The following is a 26641-nucleotide window of genomic DNA, read 5'->3' as shown; positions in this document are numbered from 1 at the left end:
ACACCTTTACTTTCTCTTCAGGTTGTTGTATTTATACCTTCTTATTACCACGTAAATATAGCAATTGTTGTCATTTTATTGTATTCATCCCAAGATTATTGGTAAACACATTTAAGCCAATCTATGTTTTTACAAAAGAAACTAAACTAAAGAACAAACAAACATTACAATGTTACTAAATTGGTTGGTGTTGTTATTACTGTTTGTGGAGCACAATATGTGAACTCTATCTAGAAAATCTTTCACTTTTAAGTGTTGAAAACACTTTCACATGTATTCATGCCCCAAGTTTCAGGGCTCACAACATGTTTTTGTCCATTTATTCGACAGCTGTATGTACGACTACTTGGAACTGCGTGATGGCTCAACATCCAACAATAACATCATTTCCCGTCTTTGTGGCAACACCCGACCATCTACTCAACATTCGACAGGTTCCTCCATGTGGCTTAGGTTTCGTACTGACGCCAGCATCACACACCAAGGATTCAAAGCAAAATACTCCATAGGTACAGAATCATCATGATCATGCAGTCTGAAACTCATGACTGTATCTGTTCTTCCCTCATTAATGTCTAGAATGGAAGTTGTAAACCAGTAAGATGGTGTCTCATCATAAGACCACCAACCAGCAATAAACTTGTCTTTATCTAGGTCTGGTTGTAAGGTGCCTTCAGTGGCGGCATTCTTGTGGCATACAGACCGAAAGTTATGGGAAATTGTGCCAGAATCAAAGCATTACTGGACCTAGCTTTTTATGTCTTAAAATACTGTGTGCCATTTGAAATTCACATTAAAACATTGATTTGGATTTTGTGGTTATACTCAATTATAGAGATGTAACCTTTGAGATTTTGACTATGTATCGCAGAATGGTGATAGAAAACCTATTTCAAAGCCCTGTTCTGATTCTGTAACTCAAATTCCTCACAGCAACATGTGGAGGTACCTACATAGGTCAGAGGGGTGTGATCTACAGCCCAGGCTTCCCAGGCTCCAACTATCCTGATAGCTCCAGTTGTGAGTGGTACCTGGAGGGACCCACAGGACACTATCTCACTCTTAGCTATGGGAATTTCAGCTTGCAGAATACTGATGGATGCTCTGCTGACTATGTGGAGATCAGAGAGTACAACGCCTCAGGTAAAAACATAAGTAATAAAAAAAACAAGAAGATACATTCTCTACACCATCACAATGTCTATTGTGTTGAAATCTTTTGAATGTGTTACTGTCCGCAACTTTCTAAAACTGGACTTCCTTCTCAGTTCTTTTTCTTAAATAAATGTATTTATCTAATTTGATTTTATAACCCAAATTATGAAAATGTTGGGATTCTGTGTAAAAAAACCAAACAAACCCCTATATATATAATTTAAAAACCTCATAAACCCATAAACCCTTGGAAAATAAAAAACATATCAAATGTTTGAACTAAGGTGTTTGTTCCTGTAAAATATATATAATTTTATGAAAAACTACTTGCACATTTTGAATTTAATGGCAGTAAGACGTCTCAAAAAAGTGAGGATGGGGCAACAACAAGCTGGAAAGCATATTGTACTAAAAACAAACAGCTGGAGGAACGTTTTGCAACTGAATATGTTAATTAACAGGTCAGTAATATGACTGGGTGTAGAATTATGCAGACTCTTTAAAAGTTTTGCTAGACTGCCTTGATGACATTAAATGATGGTTAGCATTACATTTTTTGAATGCAAACAATCAAAAAACCAAGATTGTAGTATTTGGACATTCTGGCCGTTCTTCTCTTAAGGGCGATCTTAGCCCTCTGGAAAAGTTCAGAACTCGCATTGGAAAAAAATCTGGAAGTGTTCTTTGATGGCAGTTTTTCATTTGAGAAACAAATAACTTCTGTTGTAAAAGCCAGCTTCTTCCACCTCAGGGCCGTGGGAAAACTAAAAGCATTTTGTCATCTGTTGACTTTGAGAAAGTGATTCATGCATTTATTTCATACAGCCTTGATTAATAGTCTTTATTTTGGTATCAGCCAGGCTGCTCTTTCATCTTCAGCTTGTTCAGAATGCTGAGCCCCGACTCTTGACAGGGCCCAGTCTTGGCTCGTTCACACTGGGTTCCTGTACATTATAGAATTGATTTTAAGATTTTATTGCTTGTTTTTCTGAATAAAGAGGTGGTTGTCTCTAAATGGATTAGCTGTCTCGTACCCCTCTGATCTTTTAACTAAAAATACTCCAAATAGAACTCTTAGGTTAGCTGATAAGTTGCTTCTGACTGAAACACAAAGTAGACTGGGCCTTTGCGATTGCTGCGCCTAGACTTTGAGAGTCTGCCTCTTCAAATTAGGACCTCTCCAACGAAACGTAACAAAATTTTTACCCCCCTAGCTTTTAATTGTGTTTTGTTTTGTTCTTTTTGTGTGTGTTTGTTTTACTTTGAGCTTGTTTCTGCTGGAGGTTTCTTCCTGTTAAAAGGGAGTTTTTGCTTCCCACAAGTGCTTTCTCATAGGGGGTTCTTCTCTGTAGGTATTATTGTAGGGTCTACCTTACAATATAAAACACCTCGACTGTTGTTGTGATTTGGCACTGTATAAATAAAATTGAATTGGTTTGAACTTTGTACAGCACTTTGGTCAACCTGTGTGGTTTTTTAAATGTGCTTATAAAGAAACTGATTGATTGATTGGAAAAAGAGCATCTTAGCGAGGCCAGAAGTAAAGATGCACAGAATTTCACAAATCAGCAAAAAATCTGCACAGGTTCACGAACACTTGCAGAAATCATTTCCTTTACAAATACTTGTTAAATCTATGATATGCAAAAGAGAAGCCATGCGTGAACACGATACAGAAATGTCACGGTTTTCTCTGGGCCAAAGCTGACTTAAAATGGACTGAGGAAAAGTGTAAAACTGTTCTGGGGTTATGCAAATTAAAGTTTGATGGGTTTTTTGGAAAACATGGACAATGCATCCTCTGGACAAAAAGAAGAGCCATCTAGCTTGTTATCAGTGCTCAGTTCAAACTCCACATTTCTGATAGTAAAGGGATACAGTAGTACCTATGGAACTGGCAGATTGTACATCTGGAAAGGCGCCATCTATACTAAAAGGTATATAATAGGAAAAGGTAGAATGGTATAGGCTCCCATCCAAATTATGCTTTTTTCAATGAAGGCCTTGCAGATTTCAGCAAGACAATGCTAACGTGCATAATGCATAGTGAATCTGTTACAACAGCTTTGCAGTGTAAGAGAGTAAAATGGGACAGCAGTCCTGTTCCAAAAGTACAGCAACCTTTTAAAGGGAGAGGGGATCCTACGTAATGGTAAACATGGCCCCGTCTCAATTCTTTTGAGAAGTTTTGCTCTCCAATATTTTTCTTAAATGGTACATTTTTTCAGTTAAAATATTTGATGTGTTTTAAATGTTCTTTTGTGATTAAAATATGGGTTCATAAGATTTGCAAATAATTGCATCCTGTCCCAATAGTTCGAAACAGTTTTGAACTTAGGAAATTAAGTTACACACAACACATGTGTCTGTGTTTCATTTTGAGACAGTGGGGTGATCAAGATATTCCTGCATCCTTTCTAATGTTTGTTTAGGCCGCCTGCTGGGCCGACATTGTGGCAATAACCTTCCTGCTCCCATGGAGACATCTGACAGTTTTGCTTATGTCCGGTTTGTCAGTGACACCAGTGGAAATGCAGCTGGCTTCCGTTTGTTCTTTGAAGCAAGTGTTGAAGGTGGGTACATTTTGAAAAGTACAAGGAATAGTTGCTGGATGATCATTATGGTACGTCATATTTACACATGAAGTAAATCTTTGAGTAATATCACCACGATAGTCATAATTATCATAGATACCTGTTTTGGGGGGTAACTGTTGTTTCATTAGGTTCTGTTTTTTTCTTTTCATTCTGAATGATTGCATGGATGAGAACCAAATTGTACATTAAACAATTGACATATGTATATTAAAGCATTTGATAGAAAATGTTGTCAACATTATTAGTACTTGCTCTCATACTTTCATATTTGTGTATTTGACAGCTCTTCAGTGAGCAAAAGGTCATAAATAAGCCAGATATAGTCCTGCATATTAACAAACCATTACACTGTATGTTACAATATTATGGAGAAAACACAAAACATAAAGTTAATAAGCTGTTTATATTCTAATTTTTTAATGACCTGTAAAAGAACAATAAATAGAGATGTTTTTTATCACACAGAGATGCTAAATTCCATCCTTTAGATCCTGTTCATAAATATGTAAGATTTGGCATTTCTTTTCTTACATTTCTGTTTCTGTTCTCAAGTAATAAAGTTCAGTGTATTATATAATAATATACTGATGATAATAATCACTATGTTTAATTTATCTTATTTGTAAAGTGTCAGTCATTCAAGAAAACAGCATCAAGTTTTTTCCTAATAAAGCAAGTAACAAAGTGATTCACTTGAAGATGGAGGTAAAACAGTTTGACCTATAAACAGTGACACAAAGGGAACCTGGAAATTGCGACTTTGACCAAATGCAAAAAGAAAAACTGGATAACAGGACATACAGGCTGGTTGATTATCTGCCTCATTATAGTGCCTTTTGATTTTGTTTCCAAGCAACAAAAGGAGACAAAAAAATTTAAGCCGCTCTTCATTCCAGCGACCTCAAACTCAAAACCAACAACATTATTTGTTATGTTGAATCTCTCTTTTTTATCCTTTCCCACAGAATGTGGAGGTGAACTGAATGCTCCCTCAGGAACTATCTCCTCTCCCAATTACCCCAACTTGTATCCACACAGCCGAGTGTGTCGCTGGGAGCTGGTAGTGTCACCAGACCGCAGGATTACCCTCACCATCAATGACCTGAGACTGGAAGGTTCTGATACATCCTGCATATTTGACTATGTTGATGTGAGTCCCTTTCTGCCAGTAGTCCTCATTCCTTTCACTTGACTCAAACCACAAATCAAATTAATTCCCCTTAAATGCTGTGGAATCTCTGATAGCCATCTAGAACCCTTGAAAATGAAATTAAAAAATCAAAATTTGCAGCATACCTGCAATAAGTTTATTTGTGTAATTTTTTGTGAAGTTGAAAATACTGAAAAATATTTTATTACTTTTTTGATGGGCATGTAAGAAAAATCGCATATCAAGCATAAATCATAAATGTCTCCCAGGTAATGAACGGATTGGCAGTCGATGCCCCTCACCTACAACGGTTCTGTGGTACAGTACCAGCTGGAACTCAGGTGCGGTCCTCTGGCAACACCATGGCCGTTGAGTTCCGCACTGATGCGTCAGTGTCCAGTGGTGGATTCTTGGCAACGTATTCCTCTGATGAACCTGCAGGTTAGATTCTCCTGCGTGCAAAACTAAAATATTATCTACAGAAAAATATAATTCAGATCACTTTAATCATATTGTCTAAATCAGAGGTCTTGGTGTTTAGCAATTTTTAGATCCCACAATGGCTTATGCTCTGACCAGTATATAGTGGTAGGAAGAGAATATGATAACTTCCAAGTGGTTTAGTTTCTATTGGAAAATAGTGCCAAAAATGACTTACTGTTAGCTGATAATGCTACCTGGCAGAGGAATGTTTTAAAGCATTCCTTTACCAAAAGAAGCAATGAATCACTATGAAAACACGTCGCTACACAAAAAAACTATTTTTTTTTTTTAGCAAATTCTACATAATTTCTCAAAACAAGAAATAATTACTCTGCAGGAAAATCTTCCCTGTCAGTGTTATGTGGATTAACATTACTGCTGAGTTCATTTAACATATTTAAAACATTTCATACTCTATTGTATCATTACTAGAGATACATGTTTGCAATGGCTTTCCTGTGAAGATATTTCTGAAAAAAATGGATTCCATCTTCTTATCTACATCACACATGTTGGGCAAGGTGGTTAGTAATAGAAAACTCTGTTATGATGATAACTGAAGCAGATCTATTTGTTAATGCTAGCTAGCCCTGTTTCCACATAAAGCACAGCTTGTATCTGATCTCAGCACAGGCTGTTTTGATCCAGCAGGTATATCCAGGGAGCATGTGCACATGTGGTGGATCTGAGCAGAGAGAATAAGAGGCCAAACTGAAAAAAAGCAAGAAGCATAATCCACTATTAGGAAGCCTGAGCAACTGTAGGTTTTAGCTAGTCAAATGACCTGCAATGAGAGTGAGAAAGGATGTGTTATGTCAGCTGGTGAGTAATGAGCCGCAAGTGGATAGGCAGGGAAACATTAAAGGAACCAGCAGGTAGCCACACCTCTTTAACCATAAAAAAGACTTTTGGAACCCAAAGAAAGCTGAAGTCATACAAGATTATTCCTTATTGGAGGATGATGTTCTTGTAATTGCTGAAGAGTCCAATTACTCTGTCCAATTACCTGTCCTGTCTGTACTTTAGTATTAATTATTAATAATTATTAATAGGTATCATTCCCAATCAGTAACAGGTCAGTCAGTTACTCTATATAGTCTCAACCACCTACACTTCATTGTGTTTTAATGAAGTGCTGTTCCATATTGTGTTCTAACATTTACTCTAATCTGCTATTTTAATCTGTATTTTGCTAGAATGTGGCGGTATCCTGAATAACCCTGATGGTGGCAACTTCACTTCTCCTGGCTACCTGGTGTCCAACTACAGCAACAACATCAACTGTGAGTGGCTGATTCAGAACCCACAGCACATCAACTCCTCTATTGTGGTGTTGATAGAAGACTTGCACCTGGAGGACCATCAAACCTGTGAAGCAGACTATCTCCAGTTCCGCTTAGGTAAGTCCCATGTAGAACACCAGACCAATATGACGTATAAATTACATGTGCAATGAAGTATATAGCTGCATTTTTATTTTAATTACTTAAGCTTGGAGGCTTGAGCTTATCCCAGCTACCATAGGGCGTTAAGCAGGGTACACCCTGGACAGGTCACCTGTCTGACGCAGGGCTAACACATAGAGACAGAAAATCTACTTCTGTCAGTGTTAATCTCGTTAAAATGGCGTTAACGCCATAACCGCATTAACGCGTCAAATCTCCATTAGCGAGTTAACGTGGATCACCCTGTGCATGGGGCTGCACGGTGCTAACGCCGTGCAGCCCCACGCACGGGATTAACGCTGACAGCACTAAGACAATCATTCACACTTAACCCCATTAATTGCATGTCTTCAAACTCTGGGAGGAAGCCAGAGTACACAGAGAAAACCCACACAAACGCAGGGAGAACATGCAAACTCCACACAGAAAGGCCCCAGTCAGATGGTGGAGTCGAACTTGCTACCTTCTAGCTGTGAGGTGCTAACAGTGCTAACCACCACACCACTGTGCTGCCCTTATTAAAAGAGGCAATTTGGCAAATTGCTATAAAAAATGATCCAAGCCTTAGCAGACAGCTAGTTGGTTGTAACACAAATAGAATTTACTAAGAGAGCATTCTTATTTATGTATTTTTTAATTAACCATTACTGCCATTTGAAATATATTAGGCCTGGCAAAATTGCCAGCACCACCTCAAAAGTAAAGTTTTTGTTTCTTTTGTGAATAAAATATGCAGCTGTGAGTTTCCAGGTTTTGTTAAGATTACAAAATAAATCTTTGCATTATGATATGATTATTATAGCAGATAAAAAAACTAAAAACAAATGTATCTGTGTTGTGTGTTCAAGAGTGGAAGAAAAAGTATATGAAATCTAGTCCAGTCTAATCTAATGTCTCACTTTTTGCAGGTGACTCAAATGGAGAACTGCTGGGCAGGTTTTGTGGCCAGACAGCCTTTGTACTTCCTATTGTGGTCTTTACCCCAGAACTCTGGGTCCATTTCCAGACAGACAACTCCAACGGAGACTTGGGTTTCAAGGCTAAGTACTTGTTTTCCGGTACGACTCACACTGATACCTCATTTCTTTGAATATGAGACTAACATTTAGCTAATGTAGCAATCAGGTTGCAGATGAACATTGTCCTTTGATGCATCATTCTCTCTTTTCTCTCTTAGAATGTGGAGGCTGGCAGACAGGTGACAGTGGGGTGTTAGCCAGTCCTGATTACCCTAACCTCTATCCTAGTCCTAGTCGCTGTGCTTGGCTGCTTGAGGCTCCAGAGGGCCACACTATTACAGTGAGTGTGTACAGTGGCTTGCTACATTAAAATACCTATGCGGACTACAGTGTACAATTGAATGCCCCCTATAAGCAAGCACTTTGGCGACAGTGGAAAGAAAAAACTCCCCAGCAGAACCAGGCACTGGGAGGGGTGGAAGACAGGAGAAAAACATGCTGTGAAAGAGAGCCAGAGATTGACTGATTGTACAAGACCTTATATATTTAGGAGAAAGATTTTAAAACTGTCACATCGCACTGAAGCTGTTTAGCATTCCTTAAACTAAATATTTTTGCCACAGTCATAATTAGAATATGGGAAGGAGCTGATATGGCTTAACTATATTAAACTCTCGAGATTCAGAACTTTCCATCCATCCACCACATCCCTTCAGGTCACAGGGGCAGGAGTGTGAGCAGAGAAGCCCAGCCACCTCTTCATCCAGGAGAGACACAGTGCAACACAATACTCGGTGCAACACAATAAACTGAACTTATCAGTTGCAGAGTTTGTGGCTTCACTCCATTGAAAGTGACTTGTCACATTACAGGCATTCCTCTTTGTTTCCCTCTGCACTACCGATTATTAAAGATGACATTGACTCCCCCTAGCAGAATTCAGTTTCAAACTTGTATTCCAGTGCATGAATCTCTTGCAGTCCTCACCAAGCAGTCACTCGTGTATGACTGATTTCAGCTGATTTCAGTTTCAAGCTAGCCACTTCTCAATACCACTAGTGAAATGTACAGCTGATTTGTTGTTTATTTTAGCTGCCAAAGTAGAGATTATTGTTTGTGTGTGTAGACTGAGGAGCCACTAATACTTTTCAAACTTCTTGATATCCATTTCTCTTCCATGCTGCAGCTAACCTTCACCTACTTTAACCTGGAGTCCCACAACACATGTGGCTGGGATTCTCTCACTATCTTCAATGGAGGATCCCCAGGTTCTCCCATTATTGGTCAGTACTGTGGTACTACCTCCCCAGGAACCATCCAGTCAGGATCCAACAAACTGGCTATAGTTTTCCTGGCTGATCATAGTGTGTCCAAAGGAGGATTTTTGGCCTCCTGGTCTTCTGATTCTTCAGGTGGGTCTACACTGCCTAATTAAACCTCTTATGCATATGCTTAATACATTACAGTTGCTTATTCCGTGTTTTAAGCACAGTAACTTGTTTACTCCAATTGTATTATCAGAATCTCACATTTCTGAGTTAAAATTCAGTGAAGTTAAACTAAGACATAGTTGAATATGTAGGATTAAACTCAATATGATACAATATGATGCTGTCACTTTGAACACTGAGTTAGATTATTTTTTATATCCAACATGTCAGATGGTCATAACTGCTCAGTATTGGTTTTTAGCCTTGTGTACAAATAATAACAAATATTTTCCTGAGTATTCAGTGTATGGTTATTTATCAGCGGAAGAGCTATGGGACGACCTCTGAGTTATTTAATGTCTTACATACACTGTGTGCTCGTGTACTCACATATTTTTGTTTGCTGCCAGGATGTGGAGGGGTGATCCATGCTGATGCAGGAACAATCAAGTCTCCAAACTATCCCCAGAACTTTCCAGCCAATGTGGAGTGTACCTGGAAAATCATTGCCCATGAGGGAAATCACCTTGAGATGAGCTTCAGCAGTGATTTTGAAATTCCAGACAGCGCCGGTACCTGTGAGAGCAGCTATATCAAGGTATAAGCACTTGCACCTTGCAGGAGATTTTTTCCCTTTTTTCATTTCAAATTAAGCTTTAATTTAGGGCAGGGATAATCAAATTGCTATTGAATCTTCTTCTTCATATTCAAAAATATTCATCTTCATTCATTCATATTCATTCGTATTTTTGTTTTGGCAGATTTTTATGCCCGACTTAATTCAACCTGAAAGGGATTTGTGTCTTTCATGTATTAGGCGAATATGTAAACTAGGACACTGTGGTGCCACTGAGTAATGTGTCCTTCATATAAGTAATAATATTAATAAGATTATTATTATATTTATTATTATTATTATTACAAACATGTCAGACACAAGTCCCTTATGGGTTGTGTCAAGAAGGGCATCAAAAATCTGCAGCGCTACAGTGAGAGTTTGGGAGGGGGGCAGGGGTGTGTGTTTTTGTTTAGTTATTTGTTTGTTTTGTTTTAGGTTTTTTATTTAAATTATTATTATTACTTAACTTAACTGTTCCTCTAGTTTTGTTATTTATTCTATTGGCATCAGTGCAAAAATAATAAGAAATCTTCAATAAATGAAAACTATACAATAAATAACAAAATCTTAATATCCATAAGACATAATCTGTTTTGTCTCTGTTTATTCTTTTACACTTTGTATCTGGAAATATTCAATACTTAAGCTTGTTTTCATTTGACCTGCAGTTGCATGCACAGAAAGCTCTCTGAGCCCCACCAGCAGCGGTCGTTTAGTGCAGGGAAAAGAAGACAGAATAGAAGCAGCGCAAGTAGAAATTTGTGATTTCTTGTCCTCATTTTTATCCGTTCATCCTTTTCTACTTATCAGGGTCACAGGGGGACTGGTTCCTATCCCAGCTACCATAGGGTGGCAGACAGGGAACACCCTGAGAGTGTCAGTCTGACGCAGGGCTAATACAAAGAGAATGACAGCATTCATACTCACATTCACACCTATGGGCAATTTAGAATCACCAATTAACCTAACCCCATGTCTTTGGCCTAAAAGAGATCCCACACAGACGTGGGTATAACATGCAACCTCCACACAGAAAGGCCCCGCCCAGGTGGTGGAGTCGAACTCAGAACCATCTTACTTTGAGCTAACAGAGCTAACCACTTTGCTTATTCATTTTCATTTATTTATTTTTGGCTTATATGTCATACTTACATATTTCAAATCGTTAGACAAACTTATTTATATGAGAGAGAGGGGATATAATTGACACAGTCCTCCTGGAATACCCCACTGCACGTTGTAACTTTTCACCGGTATGGTGGTATCTGAAGAATTCGTATCATGTGTGAAATTACAACAAGCACTATATAAGCATAGATAAGGAAAATAGGACTGTATTTAGTATTAACCCCAGGCAGACTCACAGACTTCACAGAGTGATGATTAGATATGACAGAGATATGGCTACCTATCCACATGTGTTAGCCAGTATCAAACTCTGAACCCAAATGTACCAGTAAAAGAGCAGAGCATTCACATTCAGATCAGCTGTGACTATAATAAACACAGTCTTTGCTTTAAAACTTGCTTTCTGTGTAAACACCATATACACATCATTTTCCAAACTGGTTTAACTACTATGATTTAGTTGAATTACAAAAAGAAGGTTAAAATCAGCTAATCTCTGTCTAAGACTGTGAGTATACTAGTGGCCAAAGGATAAATGACTGATTGCATTATTCTTGTTTAACCGGTTGCCAAGAAGATGCATCGAATACAGTTATTTAATGAAAATAGGCTATATCTGCAGTTATGTGTAAACCCAACATTATTTTGTAAGTCATCCTGCTGCAAATTATGCAAATGTTTAAAAAAAACAAAACATTTTTAGCTTCTTTCTTCCTTTTTTAATCAAGTATATTTGCTTTCTGACCTTTGAATGCAGAAATTAGAACATAGCTTTGATTTTTTTTCCCAATCACCTTTTTGTTTTCAAATAAAATTGGCTGCAGAATGCTATCATAACAGGACCTGATTAAAACTGTGCATGTTTCTGCAGGTGTGGTCAGGTCACAGTCAAATTAGTGAGGCTCTGCTGTCTACAGGCTGTGGCTCTGTGGCTCCAGGGTCCATAGTTGCTCCAAATAACATCATCACGAGCCGATTCCAATCCACTGGAGCCCCTGGCAAAGGTTTCTCAGCCTCCTTCAACACCAGTAAGAACCAGACAGCCAGTACAATTTCATGTTAAACCTTTGCTGTAAAGGCTATTATATCACACACACTTTGGTGAATTTTCCTCTTCTAAATAAGTTTAGAATTAATCTTTTCTAATATGAAGGTGGAGAAATTTTACTACTGCTATGTAAATGCCATTTTCTGTCTGGAAACTTCCATGGGAAGACCCAGTAATTCCACGTTTGCCCATTTGGAAGCTGTTGCAGATTCTCGGTTAAGCCTTTAGAACAGTGATCCAAAATGTGAGCTGGTGGACCACAAAGGCTGCAGTAATAACAGAAATTCAGTTTGAAATTATTCAGAAATATGTACAGTCACATATTTATTTAGACTTATTTATTTATATAAAAAGTGAATTAAAACAGGTAATAGGAGGTGGTTAGTTGGTGATATTACTCATTATTTTGACTGTTCTTGTGTTGAAATGTGTGTCCCAGCTGGGACACAACATTGGCCTTAACACTTTGCATATGACCGGGTGGTATTAGAAATTTTCAAAGAAGTATCGTCTTGATGCATTCTCAATCATCCAGGAAAGTAAATCTCCAAAAGTTGAATCTGTTCATCTGGACGTAGCGTTTTGTGGGAGAAACGTTTCGTCACTCATCCAAGTGACTTCTTCAGTCTCTGAAGAAGTCACTTGGATGAGTGACTTCTTCTTGAATGAACAGATTCAACTTTTGGAGATTTCAAAGAAGTACTTCACTTTCGCTTGTATTTTGACTAGAGTATAAGTCACATGGCATTTTCTGCTTTGTTTTGGTTTTTCTAAGCAGCCATTCCCACTCTTGACTTTGGGAATGAGCGCTCTAGAAGCTTTACACACATGTATTGTTTTATGTTTATTATTATGTTTTGCACTCTATGCACATGCTTTGTGGGATTTCGTTGGTCAGAAGAAGTCAGAGACTTGTCCTAAAGCCACTCTACAGTCTCAGAGTACTTTGAGAGTACTCAAAGTAAAAGTATTTTGCTTTATTGGGTTGCATTCATTCTCCCTGCAATTTTTTCAAGGTCTGTTCCTCTGACAAGTAGCTGCCATTCATTGTTGTCTTACAAGAAAGTGTTAGGAGTTGCATGAACAGTTGAATCATAACATCTGAGAAACTTGATTCTTATAATCTCAGATTCTACAGTTTTGCAGACTATAAACAGGTTTTGTATTTTACCCAGTGTTACACTATTCACAGCTTCTTGAACATAACACAATGAGGAACAACTGTATCGTGTTATAGCCCTATTCCAAAATTCCAAAATAAATTCATTTTTCACTTAAAAATTGTCCATATAATAACAAAAAGCAAAAAAACAAAACAAAAATATAACATGTACATAAGTATTCACAGTCTTTGCAAAATACTTTGCTAAAGCTCCTTTCCCAGTATTTACCGCTTCAAGTTTTTTTTGAGTATGATGCTAGGAGCTTACCACACCTTTTCTTTGAACAACCTCTCAAGCTCCCTCAGGTTGGATGAGGAGCATCGGTGCACAGCCGTTTTCTAGATCTCTCCGGAGATGTTCAATCTGGTTCAAGTCTGGGCTCTAGTTGGCTCACTCAAGGACACTCAAAGAGTGGCCTTGAAGTCGCTACTTTTTGCTCCAAAGATGAACCTTTGGGAACCTTCTGAAGTTCAGAACACTCTGGAACAGGTTATCACCAACGATGTCTTTGTACTTTGTTTCATTCATCTTTCTCTCTTGTTTCTTGCTTCTGAAAAACATGCCATGGTATGACTCTACCACCACCATTCTTCACTGTAGGGATGGTATTGGCCAGATGATGCGGCGTTCTTGGTTTCCTCCAGACATGATGTTTGACATTCAGGCCAAACACTTGAGTCTTTGTTTCATTGCCCCAGGGAGTTTCTCATGGTCTGAGAGTCCTTCATGTGCCTTTTACTGAACAGTGGCTTCCACCAGGGGCGATTCTAGGATCAGAGCTTTGGGGGTGCTGAGCACCCAAAGAGCTGCCCAGCCAGGCAAGATAAACTTTACACGTCACAATGAGACTTCTTCCCCGTCTCTGTCAGTCCATGCATCCTTAAATGTCTCCAGTTGTCCCGAGTTCTCTCTGACTGTCTCCTTGGTACATTTAAACCCCTGTTCCTCCCTGTCCTCGTCGTCTGTTGTCCTCATCTCCGTTATCAGTCATCATAATTTTAGCATCTCTGTGCAAGTCTGCAAATTTCTTTATTAAATCATAAGATTCTTAAATTCATCAAGTCTCTCTGTGCCTGGGTCCTCACAAAACACGACATCACTGTTTTGTACATTTTAACACAATTTAATCCCCACATTTGTGAAAGAAAAGCAAAACACTTTTTTTAAAGTCTGTAACAAAACCATCAAATATGATAAAGGTTATTTAAATGCAGCAAACGAAGAATGGATTGGAATTTTTAAAAAAAAATACATATCCTAACCTTAATTACTGGGGGAGAATAATGGATGATGCTCATAGTGAGTAAAAAGAAAACTGAGTGCATCTTTTTGACAAATATTCACTTTTAATGTGTATGTGTAATATAATACAGATACATAAAAAATACACTCTAAAAATAGAGTCCTTGAAATGTACAAATGTACAAAATATTGATAAAAAATATTAAAATGGAGGCAACTTTGCCTATGGTACAATGTATGTATGAAAAGATCTTTACTGCAGATACTACTATGGCTCTGCAGATTTTTTCTTTTATTTTAACCTATGTCGCCTCACCTTGAGGTTGGCAAATCACTTTTTGGTGGTCAACTCTCTCAAACAGTTCAACAGTTTGTTTTGCCTGTCACTGTTCCCTGTCTGTTTTCTTACCTGGTTTTTCCTGACCTTGTACTTTCTCCTCACGTTCCCCTCTTTCCTCCTCTCTCCCTCTTTGGACTGACAATCATACACAAATAGATTGTATTCAATTAGATAAAAAAATTACATTAATATGAAAAAAAATATTATTAAGATCACTAATAAAAAAAAGTCCTCTCTCAGTGTACTTTCAACCAAAAGGCAAATAACAAAACCACATGTACATCTAATAAAAGATATAAATATTGAAACCAATGACTGTATAGTCATTGATTGAAATACTGATCCAACATTATCCTTTATTGACGGATCATTTGATCTTACACTTTTACCTGAATGTTGCTCCCGGGTTTAATATCGGCACATGCACATATGACAAAATAACCAGCTTCTCTCATTCCATTTCAAACAGGACAATGGTAACAATAGGCTACGGACAATTTAAAATTTTAGATTTTAAATATGCTATATAAATTTCAATGGGAGCAACAGGACGGTCAAATGTCGCTGATTTTACTACAGAGTAGGACGGATTGTAGGGTAGCAAACATCGTCGGAAAACACGTTTCCAACACTGCTGGTTACCTGGGTGTAATGTTTTTCAGCTAAAAAGAAACATGGCCTGACTCCTACCTAACTATATAAAGAGGAACTGAAGGTTAAATGCAGCTAATATGTCCTGTTTTAAGCCAGCCACTTACACCTCCGCTCCGCTGCGTCTTACCATCGCTCTGGCAGCAACAGCGCTAGAGCCAGGGTAGGGCAGAGGCGAGCTGAAACAAACCATTTTGGGAGGGGGGGGTATCTATACTTTTGTTGTTAAAATGTTACGTCTCAACCAAGTACTGAATGCTTTTTATATTTTTAGTAGTGTGTCACACAAACAGCAAATATTGTCAAAAAAGTAAGAAATCTTTGGGGGTGCTTTGATTCATTTTGGGGGTGCTTCAGCACCCCCAAAAATGGGCTAAAATCGCCCCTGGCTTCCACCTTGCCACTCTGCCATAAAGGCCTGATTGGGGGAGTGCTACAGAAATTGTTGTCTCAGAGACACTTGCAGTTACTATCAGGTACTTGGTCATCTTTTACCCCAATCTCTCAGACTGGTTGGTCTGCTTTAAGCAGGGTTGTAGTCCTTTAAAAACTTCTTCCGGAGGCCACTCTTTTTTCCCCAGTATGTTATATTAGGGGGAAAAAAGCTATTTTTTTTCAGTTTTTAAAAGTTACTTTTTTAACTTGTGGGTCGGCAGATCTTTTTTTGCAGTGACATGGTTATTCTATCAGCATGCAAAGAAAGTCTGTTGTGCTCTTTTCATTAGGATGCGGTGCAAACTTTACAGCTGACAGTGGCCGTGTGGTTTCACCAAATTATCCAGCAGACTACCCATCCAGAGCCAACTGCAACTACACCATAGATGCTGGAGAAAAGACTGTGGTCATCCTCACCTTTCAGACATTTCAAGTTGAAGGTAAGTGTTACAATTAACACATTTGCATGCAAAATATCTAATAAGATTTAGTAGTTTGTTGAATATTTCCCTCCTCTCTCTGTTGTCTAGCACATTCCACCTGTCTGTACGATGGCCTGAAGATCTACAGTCTTGCTACAAGTGGCATTCCTATTGCTACTTTGTGTGGTACCACCATCCCAGGGAGCTTCTCCACCTTTGGCCCCATGTTGCTCCACTTCTACTCTGACTCTGTGATTACAGACACTGGCTTCATGGCAGAATACACAGCTATTCGTAAGCAATTCAAAGTCAAATTATTGTTATACCCTAATAAACCATCACCATTTGTTTTAAACAAAAACAAAGAATAGGAAGGCAAAGAACATTTTAGATATATGAAATTGGAATAAAGTCCAGTATTTTTAATTAAAATTATTATAATTATGTAATGAACCACTTTTCCATTTAGTTACTTTGTCAAACTTTTTCAATCAATTATACTTTTCTTTTTTGGCATTTATCTTCTTTACTCTAAGGAGGATAATTTGTTAAATACACATTAGTCAATGTCAATATAATGTTTTAAGGGAAAAAACTAAATGACAGATTTTATTTTGGTTTGTTTCATTTTTGTATTTTCATTATATTTGGCATTGTTAGTTATATTTATTATAAAGGGTGTGGTGTGAGGAGTAGATGCATACATCTAAAGTTGTGTATGTGTGTGCGTGCGTTTTTGTGTTTGTGTGCATCTACAGCATGTGGTGGTTTCTTTAACAGCACCGCGGGTACAGTGAGCAGTCCAGGGCTGTCCATGACCAACTATCACCACAACATCAACTGTACCTACCACATATGGGTCCAAGCAAATAGAGTAGTGGATCTTAAGTAAGACTTGACTGGCTGCTTTAACCTGACTGCAGTACTTCACAAATGAACTGAAATTGTTCACAAATTATTGTATTGTTTTATAAACAGAACCAAATCTTGAAAAACTTGAATGCAGTGTTGTTTTTCAATTAGCTTTGACTTTTAAAAAAAATTACTTAAAAAATTGCATGACATCAGTGCATTGTCTTAAAACTAGAACAACTCAAAACGTTTTTTCCCACATATTTCTGTGGAACCTCTTTCACACAACAATGGGAACAAAACGTTCTGAAAAAGGCAAAGCCTTGGATACATAGGACTTGAGCTGGTTTCATCTGATTACTAGACAAACTGGTGCTCTTGTACTCTGGGCTTTAAGAAATGTTTCTTTTCCACAGGTTTAACACCTTTCATCTGGAGGCGTCTTCTTCCTGTCAGTTTGACTCTGTGGCAGTTTATGACGGACCAGACACTCTGTCACCCTTGCTGGGGAAATTCTGTGGTACAGTGCTCCCACCCAATCTCCGTTCCTCCACAAATCAGCTATTCATTGTCTTCAGCACAGATAACACAGTGAATGGGATTGGCTGGAGAGCTACTTACAGTGAAACACTCGGTAGGTGGTAATGACAGTGTATTTTTTTTATTTTAAGAACAAGTGAATGCCACTTATTCATAAAACTGTGCACTTGCACTGCACAACTGATGATCTCCTAAGACATTCTATCTCTAGAACTTATTCAGAAAAAAAAACATTGTTCAGCCGAGTCTTTCATTTTCACTTTTTAAATGAAAGACTCATTTAAAAAGTGAAAAATGGCTGGAGCTGACAGGAACCCCAACTTTGGGGTACAAGACTGTACTTCAAGATGGTAAAAGGATGGGTACTTACTATATAGTACCTTTGTACTCAGGTTGAGCAATCAAAGTGCTTCCTGCTACAAGTCTCATTCACTCAGTCACACACAGATTCATACAACACTGTATGCCTAAGCTTTGCCTAACATTCACATACATATTCACGATGGATGCATCAAGGGCACGTGAGGGTTCAGTCTCTTGCCCAACAGAAGACATTAACCCTAGTCTGGAGAAGCTAGGGATTAATCCACCAAGCTTCTGATTGTGGCGGGGACTGTGGACACAGTTGCCCACTAGATTAGGTCACACCTGTCAAATAAAAACAAATCTGAGGCTGCAGTGGATTTTCCACAGCTGAAGGCAGGGAAAAGGGAAGCCTGGTCTCAGTTTGCCTAAGGCTTTAGATCATGGAGCCAAAATTTGACATCAGCTGTATCAATCCATGGACAAAACCCACCTTGGGTCAAAGAATGGTGACAGTCAAATACAATGTAAAGGGGAAGAGGATTCTCTCACTGAGAGTGGACTTTCACCCACCACACAACATACCCAGAAATCCACAGACCATCAGCTCAGCTGTTCACCCTGCTTGAAATGTGAGATAACACCTAAATCGCAGTGCAGGCTAGTTTCCAAAGATCCCCTTCAAGTAAGTGATCACTGAGTAAATTTGAATGAAAATTGTCTGATAATGACTCTTCATTCTCATACACTGACAATTGTTGTAAACAACCTTCTCTTAAAGACTGAACATTTGACTTCGGTGCAACCGAGTGAAAAGGGACAGTGACTGTTTAGATTTTATGTACTTGTAAATACAATGTGAGCATTTTCTTGATTTGCTTTGTATGTTGCTTGGTGCTTTTGTGCTTTCTGGGCATGTGTGCACTCTTTGTAGGAATTGATGTAAGGTACAATTACTGTATGCAGTTTGCTGGTGATAACGAAAACAATAACGTTAGTCTGTCTTGAATTCTGACTGGGTACCCAGTAGCAACTGTTACAAGTACTATCTAGGCAGTATTATCTGTTTTTACATTACTAGTTTGAACTTTCCAGACATTGGACAAGTTCTGTTGTTGCTGTTTTATCCAGAATAAACAAGTGGACATGCTTAAATTACTTGCAGGTCCAGCACAAGGATGTGGTGGATACCTTTCCATGCCCATGGGCATGTTTGGTTCACCAGATCCAAATCTAGATGGTGTCTATGAACCAAGGATGGACTGCCTATGGACCATTGAGATGCCTGTCAACAAAGCAGTCAATCTGACCTTTGACTCCTTTGAACTTGAGACTTCAACTACCTGCCGCTATGACTATGTCAGAGTAAGTATACTAAGGGCGGATATTTAATTCATTGAAAATTTCTGAGTTCAAATATCAACAGTACTATTCTTATACAAAAACCCAGTTTACACTGGCACAGTGTGTTAGTACACTGACCCTACTACTATGACCAAATGTACTTGCTATTGTCTGGTATTTCTGCCAAGCTTGTATTAAAATTTGTATCTGTATCTCTCTCAGGTTTATGATGGTGACAACATGAACTTTCCTTTGGTTGGGACATTTTGTGGAACCTCTGTCCCTGCTTCCTTCATATCAAGTGGAAACTTTTTGACTGTTCACTTTGTCACTGATGGCTCGGTACAGAGGCGAGGCTTCAATGCTACCTACAGAGAAGTACCATGTACGAAACTTTTTGATACTGCATTGCACTCAAAGTCATATTTTCATATGACGAGACATGAAACAACATTTTACGTACAAAATCTATCTGCCCTCTTTTTTATTTGGCATTGTGTCCGGTGGCTGAGACACTTTTTTGTTTTTTATCCATCACAATCTTCAATGGATGAGGCTCTCAGGTCCTTACATACTGTCACACTGTCAGCAGTGTAGAGGCGGCAGGGGCTGGGCCAGGCGAGGCAGGGGCCGGGCCAGGTGTGGCGGCTGCAGAGCCAGGCCGGGCCAGGCGTGGCGGCTGCGGGTGACGGTGTGAAAGCTGCAGGCAATGGAGCAGGTGTTGGCACTGCTGGCAACGGTGTTGTAGCAGTTGCCGGAAGCACTGCAGGCGACGGCGAGGAAACAGTAGGTGATGGAGCTGCATGCAACGGTGACGGCTGGACGGGCTCCTCGGACCCACCAGCGGAAGGTGCAGACGACGGCGATGGCTGGACGGGCCCCTCGGACCCTCCAGCGGAGACAGACACAGGACCAGCAGGCTCGGAGACCTCTGGCAGAGACGGATCAGGACCAGCAGGCTCGGGGACGTCTGGAAGGCTCAGAACAGAACCAGCAGGTGCGGAGACCTCTGGCGAGGACACCGGTAACTGAAGCTGCACAGGGCACTGGCTCTGTTCAGGCAGCACTGGCACGGTACAGTTCTTAGGGGGCTGTTTAACCTTCAGGGTTCCAGAGTCTGCTGGGGACTGAGACCCAGCCTCTGGTGAGGCCCTGGAGTGAATAACTGCCCCTAAAACAGCTAAATTATGAAAAACACCCTGGGTGGGAATGAGATTTTCTCCCTGCATTGAGATGATGGATGGCTGGGTAGCTGAGCAGGGGACACAGGAGACCGAGCTACGGGTAGCTGAGCAGGGGACACAGGAGACCGAGCTACGGGTAGCTGAGCAGGGGACACAGGAGACCGAGCTACGGGTAGCTGAGCAGTGGACACAGGAGACCGAGCTACGGGTAGCTGAGCAGGTGACACTGGAGACCGAGCTACGGGTAGCTGAGCGGCTAACTGAGCTGAAGGTTGCTGAGCGGCTAATTGAGCTGAATCGGTGGAACTTTTAAGCGACTCGGGCATTGCTGGCTTTTTAGTCTCCAGGGGTCCAGAGTCAGCTGAGGGAGGAAACTCAGCCCTTGGGGATTACTGCAGCATCACCACTTAATGTCTGTGAATGTGTCACGGCGAGTGAGATGAGCCGTGTGGAAAATAAAGGAGGATCCAAATGCAGGCACTTGTACAGGTGAGAGGGTGGTTTATTAAACACAAAAAGAAAAGGACAAAACAGCAAACGGGACCGACAACTATCTAAACTGAGAACAACTAAACTACTGACACAAACCAGGATCTGAACATGAAGGAGGATGAGCGGAGGTAGCAGACGACGGACAGCAGGAAGACACACAGATGAAGCAGGGTGGATACGCAGACGGACCAGCAACTACAATGACTAAAGACGTGACTTAAATACACAGAGAGAAACACAGGGAGATTACACACAGGTGGTGGACACAGCTGGGAGTAATTAACAAGACGAGACAGGTAAAACTGAACACACTCGCATGAGACGCAGACCTTCACAATAAAACAGGAAACCATCACACAAAGACGCCGACTCGACACTGAGAGAGAGACAGAAAATGACACATGGAACTAGACCTATACTAAGCAGACACGACCGAAGAACAAATCCTTAAACATGAACAAACAGAAACATGGAACTCTAATAATAATAATCCATCATCCTAATAATCATCACCACCACCACCAGTATTACAGGGAAAAATCCATCATTCAAAACCAAAACATAACAACTCAAAATACTGGGTCACACCGACCCAGAGCCATGACAGAATGAGTGTCAGTAGCCCCAGAAACGAAACATTCAGGCGCAAACTTAACACTCTCCTGAGGTGGCAGCTTGGAAAATGAAACAGTCTTAGAATCATCAGAGCTAGGGTTAATTGTCTCTGGGGTGAAAGCCACAGCTTTAGCAGACTCTGGGATAACCGATATGGGGTTAACAGGCTCAGAGAGAGTTAATCCTCTTGGACGGGTTGAATGCCGCTGGGTCCATAGTGGCAGGTTCGTACTGTCACGGCTGTAGGATGTAGCCGTGTGGAATTATTAAAGGACCCAAAACGCAGGCACTTCTGATGTGAGGAGGCTTTATTAACGGAGGTGGTAAATACACAACGGGAGGGTGGCAAAAAACAGAACTGAGTAAACCTAAACCTGAAATGATGACCAAACGGGGTGAAGGACAGAGAGACGCAGACAGATGCAGGGAAACCACTCAGGATGACGGAGGGAATTAACACAGATGAACCAGCAACAGGCAGGAGAGCACACAGGGCTTAAATACACACAGCAGTAATCAAGGGATGGGAGACAGGAGGGGAACACACCTGGGAGAAATCAGAGCTGACGGGACAGGGGAAATGTAAACTGAACACACTCACATAAGACAGAGACCTTCAGAATAAAACAGGAAACTCACAGACACAGAACCAGACAAGACACTGAACTTAACAGACAGATTCACAAGCAGACAGTGTGACACCATAGACAGAGAGAGGGAACACAGAGAAGTGGGAGCAGGCAGGCATAGAACAAAACCCTAACAAATGGTAAACTTTAACAAAAGATATAACAGAATAAACAAGAACATAGAATAATATAAAGAAACACAAAACACTGAGCCGTCAGACTCAGGACCATGACACATACATGCAGCTATACATGGATTCTAGGTTACAAAAAATTTGATTTGTTAAATTTTGTTATGCCACCGACACAGCTGGGTTGAAGACATGAGCGTATGATCGTGTTGGTTTTTAGATTTTCATAAAATATCTGGCAAGCAATGTCAGCTAGACCTTCAGGCCAAAAGACTTCAGCCCAGTTGAACTCACATCGCTGGTCATGAAATGTTTTGAACATTCTGTGAAAAAAATACATCTTTTTTCATCATCTTGAAGTGAAAAACTAATTCTTGGTCAGGAAGACACAACAAATAATATGTTTTTTGTATAACTTTTATTTTTCAAGATGGATTCTAAACTGCTACACATTGTACATTCATTGAAAATGTATTGGCTTTCTGTATTATTTGTTGCTTTGGAAAGACTTCTGTGGCACAGAACACACCAATTAGAAAGGTAGGAACAATAGCCAGGAAGTTGTTGGGAGTTGCATTAGCACTGTGTGTGGAACAAGGCAAATAACATTGTGAGTGATGTGAGGCATCCACTTGCCTCTTCCTTTAAACTACTACCATCTGCACGGTGCTATCGTCCCTCTTTGTTTGTTTTAGAGAATGGCTCTTCTACTGTTATGGAATAAGTCTGGCTATTTTCCTTTGGAATAAATATAGATATGTCCAAAGGGTCACCTATTTCTTTTCATTGTTCTATACCTTTAACTTTTGGTTAGTGTTGGTGGGTTTTTTGTTTCTAATCTAATGTTTCTAATCTGTCTATCTTTCCTCAGTAATTTGTGGAGGGACGCTGAATGCCACATCTGTTGTCCAGACCGTGACGTCACCCTTTTTCCCTAATGAATATCCTCCTTACACCTCCTGTCGGTGGATCCTGGATGCTCCAGCCCTAGAAACCATCAAAATGTCCATCCAGACCTTTGTCCTGCAGCCTGACCAGAGCTGCTCAACAAACTATCTAGAGTTGAAAGACTGGCCTATGGTGAGTACAGACAGAGACTAGACCAACACGTGCTGTGTTGTTAACACTAAGGTGGTGACTGAACCGCCTAAGCAACTATCACTCTTATCATTTTGCAGAACTTTAAGATAAAGTTACTCCAATTGTTTTTCCCTTTTTAAAATTTGAAATTATTAAATGTCACGTGCATTTCATGAACTCTTGTAAAATTGAATATGCAGTGGAAAGGAGGTGCACTCATAAGACGGTGGCTCCAACAGCACACATTATCAAAACTATTTCTATCGGTATGCTATGCTATTGCTATGTCTATCATGTAGGACTTTACTTGAGTAAAGTCGGTGCCACCTGAACAGAATCACAGATGACCAGGCTGCGAAGCACTGAGTAGTCAGGAAGCCAGTCTGAGAAAAGAGGAATTGTGACCACATTTTATCATCATAATTTTTGTCTACCAAAAGTCAAATGCAGAGAGGCATAGATCATTCAGAAATTAAGAATTGAAATATGTTAAACTTGGAGGTTGCACTAAAAGTCTTATTTAGATTTGTACATCCCTAAACCTCAGTGCAAGTACAGATTGGGATACAGTGTAACAACCCAAAATTACTCAATAGTAACACATTCATAAATCTCTCCCTTTTCAGCTTTTGATGTATTTTAGGAAATTTGTGAACTTTTTGTCATGACATTTATATATTAACCAAAACTAAAAGGTTTCATCAGAGTGTCTTTGATAATGTTCAGTATGAAACCACCTTATGTCACAGTAGCAATATGTAGACGTATGACGTTAGTATCATTCTAATAAGATTTTTGTGTTTTTCAGGGAGACTATGGGCAGTCTCATAAGTTCTGTCCATCAGATGGTCATCTACCAGACTTCTACAGTTATGACAGAACAATGCATGTGCAGTTCAAATCTGACACCTTTGTGACAGGAAATGGCCTCAGCTTCACCTTTCAAATTGCCAGTAAGGAAGGAGAAATAGACCGTATTCAAATCATGCCTTTTTATTATTAATAAAATTCAAATGACTTTAAAAAGTGTACTAGCTTGTCTGCATCATCCATACTTATTGAAATGGTGAATATTGTGAATACTGATTGTATCTGGTTTCTGATAAGTGCTCTAACTATAGTTTCCGTGTTTTTCAGGCTGTAGCCGAACATATGAGCAGGAATATGGCTACCTGAAGAGTCCAGGCTGGCCTGACATATATCCCAACAACATGGATTGCACCATCATCCTGAAGGCACCACAGAGCAACTACATCTCTTTCTTTTTTAACAATTTTGATGTGGAAAGCCATACCGACTGTCAGTTTGACTATTTGGAGGTAAACCAAGCAATGTTAATGCAGAGACACAGACGCTGTGTGTGTATGTGTGTGTGTATGCTTGCATGTGCCAGTCCATTTAGAATAGAATAGAGCAGAATAGAATAGAAAAGAATGCCTTTATTGTCACTATCAGATGTACAATGAGATACAGAGCATCTCCTACTCAGTGCAAGAGAAGGAGAAGAAAGGGGGCATGAGGTCCACAGTTTCTATTCTATTCTATTCTATTCTATTCTATTCTATTCTATCCTATCCTGTTCTGTTCTGTTCTATTCTATTCTATTCTATTTTAACATGCTGTTCCAATGATTTCCTTCATTGGAACTAAGGGGTTCATACCAGTGTCAAGTTTTCAATGATTTGACATGGGTATCTTTTGTTTTCATATATTATAGAAGTGTCAGATTCAGTGTAAATGTAAATATCTGTTGGATACCGTGTTCTGTGTGTAATTTGTTTTATCCTCGTTTCCATGATTTTCATCTCTCAGATCCGTAACGGCAGTACAGCAGACTCACCACTGATTGGCAAGTTCTGTGGAAGCACTCTGCCAAGCCCTGTCTTCCCACAATCCAACCAACTCTACTTACGCTTCAAAAGTGACTTTTCATATTCTCGTGATGGCTTTGATGCCACATGGACATCCTCCCCTCAAGGTCTGAACTGAACTGAGTAAAATATCATTTTTAACCAGGTCATGTAAAATATCAGGGGCTTACAAGTCATTTTTTTCTTGTTGGTATGACCAACTAAACAGGATTTTTTACTATTACTTTTACTCTTTTATACATTTGACACCTCTCCGTTAAGCTTTTAAGTCAACATGTATTTAGAATATTAAATCCTGCTCTATTTAGGAATGATAGGATATTTTTTAGTAGTAGTAGTTTTTGTAATGAAGGAATACAGATTGTTCACTCTGTTCATCCTGTCTTTTTTTTAACTAGGTTGTGGTGGCACTCTATTTGGAGACCAAGGCTCATTTGCAAGTCCAAACTACCCTGGAACCTATCCTAATAACACCCACTGTGAATGGAGCATCATGGCACCAAGAGGCCGTGTTGTGACCGTTACCTTTAACCAGATCAGTATTGATGATCCTGGAGATTGTCAGAACAACTTCTTGAAGTTGTACGATGGCCCGGATACCTCTTCACAGTTTGTTGGACCTTACTGTGGTGTGGTATGTTAAAGAGTGTTATTGTAATGTTGACATAATCCGGTTTTTATAAATTTTACTGCATTGCATATGTCAGAAAAGTTGTACGGATTTAGCGTTCCGGATTAGGTACAAGTGTTTAAAAGCTCAGTAGGAAGAGACAAGTCAAACCTGTCCTATTCAAACCTCTGACATCTAGTGTCTGGTGTTGTCTTTGTTATTGACCTGTGTGGTATAATAATGCTATTATTTAAAGAGCATTATAAGGGCTTCACAAAATAGGTTAGATGAGTCTGGTCAGGGTATTAACAATGTAGTAATAAACTATTAGGCATAATTTTTTCTATTGGTAATGTAGTTTTACTGCATCTGTAATGGAATAAGCTATAAATTGATTACTTGAGGTAAAAAAGTCCTCATAATCACTGAACACTCCACTTACTGGGTCCATCATCTGGTTGTTTCATTCTGTCATGAAATGCAGAGAGATAGGACCCAGATGGAGACTTGTAGTTGACACAAGACAAGTCTTTATTATGGCTAATATTGTCCAGATCACAAATTTATCAAAATTCCAAAAAACAGCAAGCACCAGGATAACAGTATCAAAACAAATAAGATACATATTTTCAAAACACTGTGTCTCTGTGACTTTCAAACTCCAAAACATGTTGCACCAAAGTAACATGTTTTGAAAGTCCATCTTTCACCAACTGAAAAAAA

At 39.5% G+C, this 26641-nt stretch overlaps 1 protein-coding gene across 1 annotated transcript in view; it reads left to right on the top strand.

The window, feature by feature from the left end:
• The window catches only part of cubn (cubilin (intrinsic factor-cobalamin receptor)), a 75724-nt gene that overhangs the window by 48378 nt on the left and 705 nt on the right, over window positions 1-26641 (top strand). The window contains exons 45-66 of the mRNA XM_005460453.4: window positions 331-509; window positions 934-1143; window positions 3588-3728; window positions 4718-4902; window positions 5172-5343; window positions 6582-6785; window positions 7739-7888; window positions 8008-8129; window positions 8976-9201; window positions 9630-9817; window positions 11838-11994; window positions 16136-16285; window positions 16376-16561; window positions 17026-17155; window positions 17536-17753; window positions 19128-19327; window positions 19529-19691; window positions 23229-23437; window positions 24246-24390; window positions 24575-24756; window positions 25250-25415; window positions 25707-25942. Of these exons, the coding sequence (XP_005460510.1) occupies window positions 331-509; window positions 934-1143; window positions 3588-3728; window positions 4718-4902; window positions 5172-5343; window positions 6582-6785; window positions 7739-7888; window positions 8008-8129; window positions 8976-9201; window positions 9630-9817; window positions 11838-11994; window positions 16136-16285; window positions 16376-16561; window positions 17026-17155; window positions 17536-17753; window positions 19128-19327; window positions 19529-19691; window positions 23229-23437; window positions 24246-24390; window positions 24575-24756; window positions 25250-25415; window positions 25707-25942 (3919 nt within the window). The remainder of the gene's footprint in view (window positions 1-330; window positions 510-933; window positions 1144-3587; window positions 3729-4717; window positions 4903-5171; window positions 5344-6581; window positions 6786-7738; window positions 7889-8007; window positions 8130-8975; window positions 9202-9629; window positions 9818-11837; window positions 11995-16135; window positions 16286-16375; window positions 16562-17025; window positions 17156-17535; window positions 17754-19127; window positions 19328-19528; window positions 19692-23228; window positions 23438-24245; window positions 24391-24574; window positions 24757-25249; window positions 25416-25706; window positions 25943-26641) is intronic.

Source organism: Oreochromis niloticus, linkage group LG9 (assembly GCF_001858045.2).
Source record: "Oreochromis niloticus isolate F11D_XX linkage group LG9, O_niloticus_UMD_NMBU, whole genome shotgun sequence".
In the NCBI taxonomy this organism is placed as follows: Eukaryota; Metazoa; Chordata; class Actinopteri; order Cichliformes; family Cichlidae; genus Oreochromis; species Oreochromis niloticus.
The sequence above is the reverse complement of the archived record's forward strand: the minus strand, read 5'-3'. Positions and strand labels throughout refer to the sequence as shown.